Source organism: Arachis ipaensis, chromosome B4, assembly GCF_059453495.1.
Source record: "Arachis ipaensis isolate K30076 ecotype BB chromosome B4, ASM5945349v1, whole genome shotgun sequence".
Lineage (NCBI taxonomy): Eukaryota > Viridiplantae > Streptophyta > Magnoliopsida > Fabales > Fabaceae > Arachis > Arachis ipaensis.
In genome coordinates, this window is record NC_142439.1 from 99,288,995 (window position 1) to 99,295,797 (window position 6,803).

The 6,803-nt window shown below is 37.9% G+C and overlaps 1 protein-coding gene across 1 annotated transcript; it reads right to left on the reverse strand.

Annotated features, from left to right (window-relative positions):
- Positions 1-1,809: 1,809 nt before the first annotated feature.
- Positions 1,810-2,355, reverse strand: LOC107636597 (uncharacterized). Its single transcript, XM_016340096.1, has one exon. The coding sequence runs from the start codon at positions 2,353-2,355 to the stop codon at positions 1,810-1,812; it is 546 nt and encodes a 181-aa protein (XP_016195582.1).
- Between the last annotated feature and the right edge of the window lie 4,448 nt (positions 2,356-6,803).

A 6,803-nucleotide genomic window follows, 5' to 3' on the forward strand; every position in this document is an offset into this window, starting at 1 on the left:
ATCCCTCTTGACTATTTCATCACCAAAATCAAGATCCATCCCTGCATGCTCACATAATCTATAAATGAGGCTTAGAAACCCAAACCTTATGTTCTTTTGAATGTTCTCTGCTATCTTCTGAATGTTAGGTGGGATAAATATGCTATATCTACCTTTTCTCCAGTCATAATGCAACGAATAAGTATGGCTCTTTCCTTAGTAACCTCCGAATTATTTGAGGAAGGACTAATAATTCTTCTTACAAACTCAAACTATCCTCTTGCTATTGGAGAAAGATCACTTCTTTTCAATTGGTTTGGAAGCTCATCCTTATCCTTGATCCATTCGATCTCAATGACACAAATATCACTAATAACATCACCGTACCTTTGGTAGGCACTCACTCTTTGTGTATAGCTCATAGTAGATGATGAGGAAGAGACAGAGAAAGCAGAGGAGTCTCTTAACCTTAGGACTCTTCTGATTGCTCCGGGTCTAAAGTCCACCATCTTCTTTCTCACATAACTGAAGTAAGTAGGTTCCTTTCGTCCGTCCATAGTGGCATTGACATAAAATTCACGGACAATCAAGGTTGTGACCTTTCTTAGTGGCTCACATAGAAGTTGTTACTTCCTCTTTAGGATTTATCTTCGTATTTCTAGATATAAATTCTATGGAATCTCAAACTCCACCTCATAGATCACTATCTTACTTGCCACCTATCCATAGAATTGAAGTTCACAGAAAGGGGAACGGAACTTCTCCTCCTCGTCTTGAGGTTCGGCAAGTGCCTTTTTCTTTCTCTTCCTTGAGGATGATGCATCATTGCGAGGAGCCATAAAGTGAATGAGTATTAATGTAATGGGTAAACCACACCAAACTTAAAAGTTTTTTTTATCCTCAATCAAGAAGAAGAATGTAAGCAGAATGTAAGAAAAGAAAGGAAGGATGTAGATGGTGAAGGGATGGTGGTGAAGTGTGGTATTTATAGGGAAGGGCTGGGGGTATACGAATGGTGGGGATGGCAAAGAGACATCCAAGGGTGTTCAGACTCTCTTGAAAATAGAAAATGATGTAAGAGTGTGTAAGTGAAGGGGATTAGGTGTGGGTTACAATGATGGTGAGGCTAGTGTATAGGGTGTAAGGTTAAGGGAAGGGTGAGTAGGTGGTGGAAAGGTAAGGGACAAAACATGTAAGAGTGAAGTTATGATGGTTAGTGGCACAGTCATCAATGTCATAAGTGAGGTGAAGACTTATGCGTGCAAGGCTATTATGATAATGATGACCACTATATGATATACTTGAAATCTACTTTAATGAGGCATGTGAATGAAGCATGAGTATGAGGTGCATGCAAAAAGGGTATAGTAGCATGAATAAGTGGTGCATGCAAGAAAGTATGCATGGAATGAACCATAATGCACGTGTATGCATGCATGGGGTGTTCCTTAGAATGCCTTCCTTCCTTATGTACCTTGTTATCTGGGGATACACTTAGTAAACTTGTGCAAGTATTCAAAGTAATCAAAAGTAATAAACATAATACAGAAGATAAGAGACTAAATAAAAATTATAAACTAAGAGAAAGAATTAAAACTATGGGGGTTTGCATGAACCAAGCTTAGTGAGTGGTGTTAATACCAAACTTAGTTCTGAGCCAAGTACCTAAAGAGTATAACACCATGCAAGAGTGGTACACCAAACTTATTTCATACAAACCTCCTAGAATTAAACTATTGAAATTAAAATATTGAAATAAAGCGTAACAAAAGTTGGGTTGTCTCCCAACAAGCTCTCCTTTAATGTCACTAGCTTGACGGTTGAACTTCTCTAGGTGAGGAGTTGGATTGTTCTCTGGCAATCTATCTCCCCTTCAAGATAATACTTAAGTCTCTGGCCATTTACAGTGAAGGTCCTTCCTGAGCTTTCTTCCAAAAGCTCCACATACCCATATGGTGAGACTTTAGTGATGGTGAAGGGTCCACACCACCTTGATTTCAATTTATTTGGGAAGAGTTTCAACCTTGAATTGTAGAGCAATATCACTTTCCCAGGTTCAAAAGTCTTTGAAGCTACTCTTTTATTATGCCATATTTTTGTTTTCTCCTTGTAAATCTTGGCATTCTCATAAGCTTCCATTCTGAACTCATCAAGTTCATTTAGCTGGAGCAATCTTTTCTCCCCCACATCCTTGGCATCAAAGTTGAGAAAACTTTTTGCCCAATATGCTTTATGCTCCAATTCCATAGGAAAGTGGCAATCATTGCCATAGACAAGTTGATATGGTGACATTCCAATAGGGGTCTTGAAAGCCGTTCGGTAAGCCCAGAGGGCATCATTAAAGTTTCTTGTCCAATCCTTCCTTGACGCTCCCATGGTATTTTCTAATATTCTCTTGAGTTCTCTGTTAAAAATCTCTACATATCCACTAGTTTGAGGATGATATGCGGTGACCACTTTGTGTTTAACTCCATATCTTTAGAGGAGTGTGTCTAGTTGTTTGTTGCAAAAGTGGTTACCACCATCACTAATCAATGCCCTTGGAACACCAAATCTACTAAAGATATTGTTGAGTTAAGAAATTAACTAAATTAATTAGTGATGACAAACATTATTTTTGGCAAAATAAATAATTAGAGTTGTTTAATTAATAAGTATATGTTGCTAATTATTTATTATATGTTGCAGGCCAAAATCTGATTTACAGCCCAAATTTGAATGGAAAATAAAACAAGGCAAATGGGCTGAATGGTAAGTGTGAATAAAGACAAGCCTAAGTCATTCATTTCAAACAAAATTCATCAAAGAAGCATAGCAAGGCACCAACGGGCTGAAGTAGAGAAGAACCCGATCCAAGCCTGAAATTGTTTTTCAATTTCCCACCATCTTGCTCCAACCAAAGCAACGTTCCTCTCCTCTCTAATCAAGTCAAATCAAGACTTCAGAAAAGTAAGAAAGAGAAAGAAAAGAAAAGCTTCCTCCATAAGCCAGTAACCAAAGAAGCAAGAAAGAGAAAATCTAAGCTTGAAGCACAGAAGCTAAAGCAGAAAATCTAATCCAAATCAAGCTTAGGTTAAAGGTAATCCATCTCATCTTGCATGCATCAGATCTTCATCCCTTCTTCCCAACTCTCTGCTCTATCCGAAAATGGCATTCAAGGGAAAGTTGATCTCTGTTCTTCACTGCTACAAATCTACGGTCACAAAAGATTCTTGGGGACCAAGTTGCATCTCTATGGTTCAGATTTGGTTGACCATTGGAAGAAAATTTTGGTTACTCTTATATGGCTTTCGGTCAAGTTGGAGAAGTCAGAAGCAAAGTTTCCATTGTGAGGTTTAATGGGAAAAAGTGAGACAGTGTGTTGTTGAAGCTCAAGGCTCAAGGTGTTGACCTTGGAAGAAGAAATCAGCCACATGCAAGGAGATAAAAGAAGCTTGCTGTTCATTCAGAAAGCAAGGAGAGAAAACCAGTGAATAGAGGTTATTGTTCTGAGAGAGCTCTTTGAAGAAGTTCAACTAACTGGACAGTGTAACCTAATCAAAGGTGCATTCCGCCAGTATGAAGAACTGAATCAGAGGCTTGCTAATCTGGTTTTTCGCATAGCACAGAGGCTGTTGATGAAGTCAATCTCCTTCATGTTTTACCGATTGTAATATACTTTTCTATGTTTATCTTTCTGTAATTTCTTGTGAGAAAAGGCATTGTGAGAAAGCTCAAGTAAAAGCCATGAGTGGAAAAAGGCTGAGTGATACACTTGAGAGAAAAGCCTAGAGTTATTTTCAGATTTCTTTAGGTGTGTTTATGTCTTGTATCTTGTACCTGTGAGGTATCCCTTTCTTAGTTGGGTTAGCACTAAGAGTGAATAGTTAGGTATAAGCATAGCCAATGTCAAGTTAGGTTAGAACTTGAGTGTGAAAGGATTGGGTCAATCCTGAGTTATTGGTGTATGTAATACTGTTAACTATAGTGAAATTCTTCCATAGTTGTGGAGGAGACTGGATGTAGGTTGTATAGCACAAGGCAACCGAACCAGGATACATGCTGGTGTTAGCTTTTCTCTTCTCTGCTGTGTTCTGTTTTCTGATATTCATGAGACAAAAATAAATTGTCTCATAAAATTTCTGCTGCTAAGTTTAAACAGAATCAGAATTGCAAATCTGTTTTAAAAGGGTAACAACAGCAACTAAAAGGAAGGCATAGATTCAACCCCCCTTCTCTAAGCCTACCACAACCTTCAATTGGTATCAGGAGCTAAGGTCTCAAGAATCAAGCTTAACCGCTTGGAGCAAAGATCCAATGGCGAACAACCTGGGCACAACCACAGTTGCCTACACCCTCACTGAAGGCCAGTCAAACAACCGGCCACCTTTCTTTAACGGAAAGAACTATTCCTACTGGAAAGAAAGGATAAGGATCTTCATCCAATCCATTGACTACAACTTATGGAAGATCGTTGTGAGTGGTCCCAAGATCCCAACAAAAACAAGTGCTGATGGAGTGGTGACTCCGAAAGAAGAAGCTGAATGGAATGAAGATGACAAAAAGAAGATAGAGCTGAACGCTAAAGCAATCAACCTTCTTCATTGTGCTATCAGCTTTGAAGAGTACCGGAAGGTGTCTAGATGCAAGACAGCCAAAGAAATCTGGAAAAAACTCCAGGTTACACATGAAGGCACCAAACAAGTAAAAGAAACGAGGATTGATATGCTGCGAAAAGAGTACGAGATGTTTAGCATGAAGGATGGAGAAAGCATTGATGAAGCATTTGAGAGATTCTCAATCATAATCAACAACCTTGATGCTATGGGTACAAATTATGCAGAACAAACCTTGGTGAGAAAACTCCGTAGAAGCCTCACAAAAGAGTGGGAAAACACTGCCACTGTCCTAACCGAGAGTAACAACATAAGTCCCATAACCTATGATGAGCTGAGAGGAAAACTCCTTGCCTATGAAGCCACACACACAAACACAGACTCAAAGAAAAAGGGAATAGCCCTCAAGTCACAAATAGAACCGAAAGAGAGTGAGTCTAGTGATGGTATTTCAGATGACAAGCTTTTGTTTTTTGCTAGGAGATTTAGAAGGATGATGAAAAGTAAGGGCAAATACAAGGGTTCAAGTTCAAAGGAGCAAAAGATAGACTTGAGCAAGGTGACGTGTCATCATTGCAAGGAGGCTGGGCACTTCAAGTCAAACCGTCCAAAGCTCAAAAAGGAGGACAAAGGCAAGAAGGAAAGGAAGAGAGTACTCATGGCATCTTGGGAAGATCTTGAGAATGACTCAAATGAAGAAGAAGAATCTGAAGGAGATGACAAAGACTGCTTCATGGCTGGAAACAACAATCTTGATGAGGTAAACTACTATGATTTAACCATTGAGGACTTGCATGTTATTATTGATGATCTCACTTTAAACACATCAAAACTGCTTGATAAATACAATGAGTGCAGATCTGAAAGAGATGTGTTAAGAGCTGAAAATGATTTTTTAAAAGAAAAAGTGAAGGAAACTGAAAGTGCTTTAGACATCATTGAAGAAAACAGATTTTTAAAATCTGAACTTGAAAAATTAAAAGGAAAGCACATTGTGGATCCTTCTCATGAGTTAATTGCTGAAAATAAAAGATTAAATGATATGATTAAAAGGCTGAATGGTGACTTAGCAAAATTTGCTCAAGGTTCTAGCAACTTGGACAAATTACTTGCAAGTCAAAGACCATTGTTTGAAAAATCTGGTTTAGGCTACATAGCCAAGGAAGATGTAGTTTCTAACACTTCCCCTATAAAATTTGTGGCCTCTTCATCAAATACCAAATCCATACCAAACAAATCAGGTATCGGATATGTTTCAACATGTGAAGAAAAATCTGATGAAGAATACACAATTAAAACTGAGCCTTCACCAAAAACTGAACCGAGTTCAAACCGGCCAGGTTTGGGTTATATTTCGAAAAATGAGGCTGCTTTCAAGAAACCAACCTTTTACAACAAAACCTCATTTTCGAAAGGCAAAAATATTCAAAAAAATTCTGGTGAAAATGCTTTTGCAAAGAGGAATAACTTTATTAAAAATTAGTTTGTCAAAAGAAATGCATCTCCTCCAAGAACCAGAAAATTTCAAAGCTTTAATCATTTCAAGCAATATAACTCACATCAGTTTCAGCAACACACACCAGAAAATCATTGTGTTAATTGCAAGAAATTTGGTCACTCATATGCACAATGCTTCATTGAAAAGAGAGTTGTAGGAAACAAAGTCTACAATGTTGTTTGTGATTTCAATGCACTTGGGCAACCAAGATGGATTAACTTCAAAGGATCCAAATTAATTTGGATACCTAAGGCTACTTGAAACTCATCATACAGATTTGCCTAGCATCCAAGAACAAAAAGAACATGTGGTACATGGATAGTGGATGTTCGAGGCACATGACTGGAAGGTCAACCTACTTCATCAAACTAAATAAGTATGATGGAGGTTTTGTGACCTTTGGAGATGATGGTAAAGGTAAAATCATTGCTGTTGGAAAAGTAGGTAATGAGCAATCTACTTTCATTGATGGTGTGCTTTTGGTTTGTGGTTTAAATCACAATCTTTTGAGTATAAGTCAGCTGTGCGATTTAGGATATTTAGTTATTTTCAAAAAGTTTGAATGCTGTGTTGTTAATGAAAAAACAAATGAAGTGATGTTTATTGCCAAGTGTTTCAATAATATGTATAGACTTACTCTTGATGAACTAAAGAATCAAAATGTAGCTTGTCTTCACTCTAAAGAATCTGAAAAGTGGTTATGGCACAAGAGATTGGGCCATGCAAGTATG

Coding starts and splice junctions, on each gene's coding strand:
- LOC107636597 (XM_016340096.1), bottom strand. CDS start 2,355: ATGGGAGCGTCAAGGAAGGATTGGACAAGAAACTTTAATGATGCCCTC.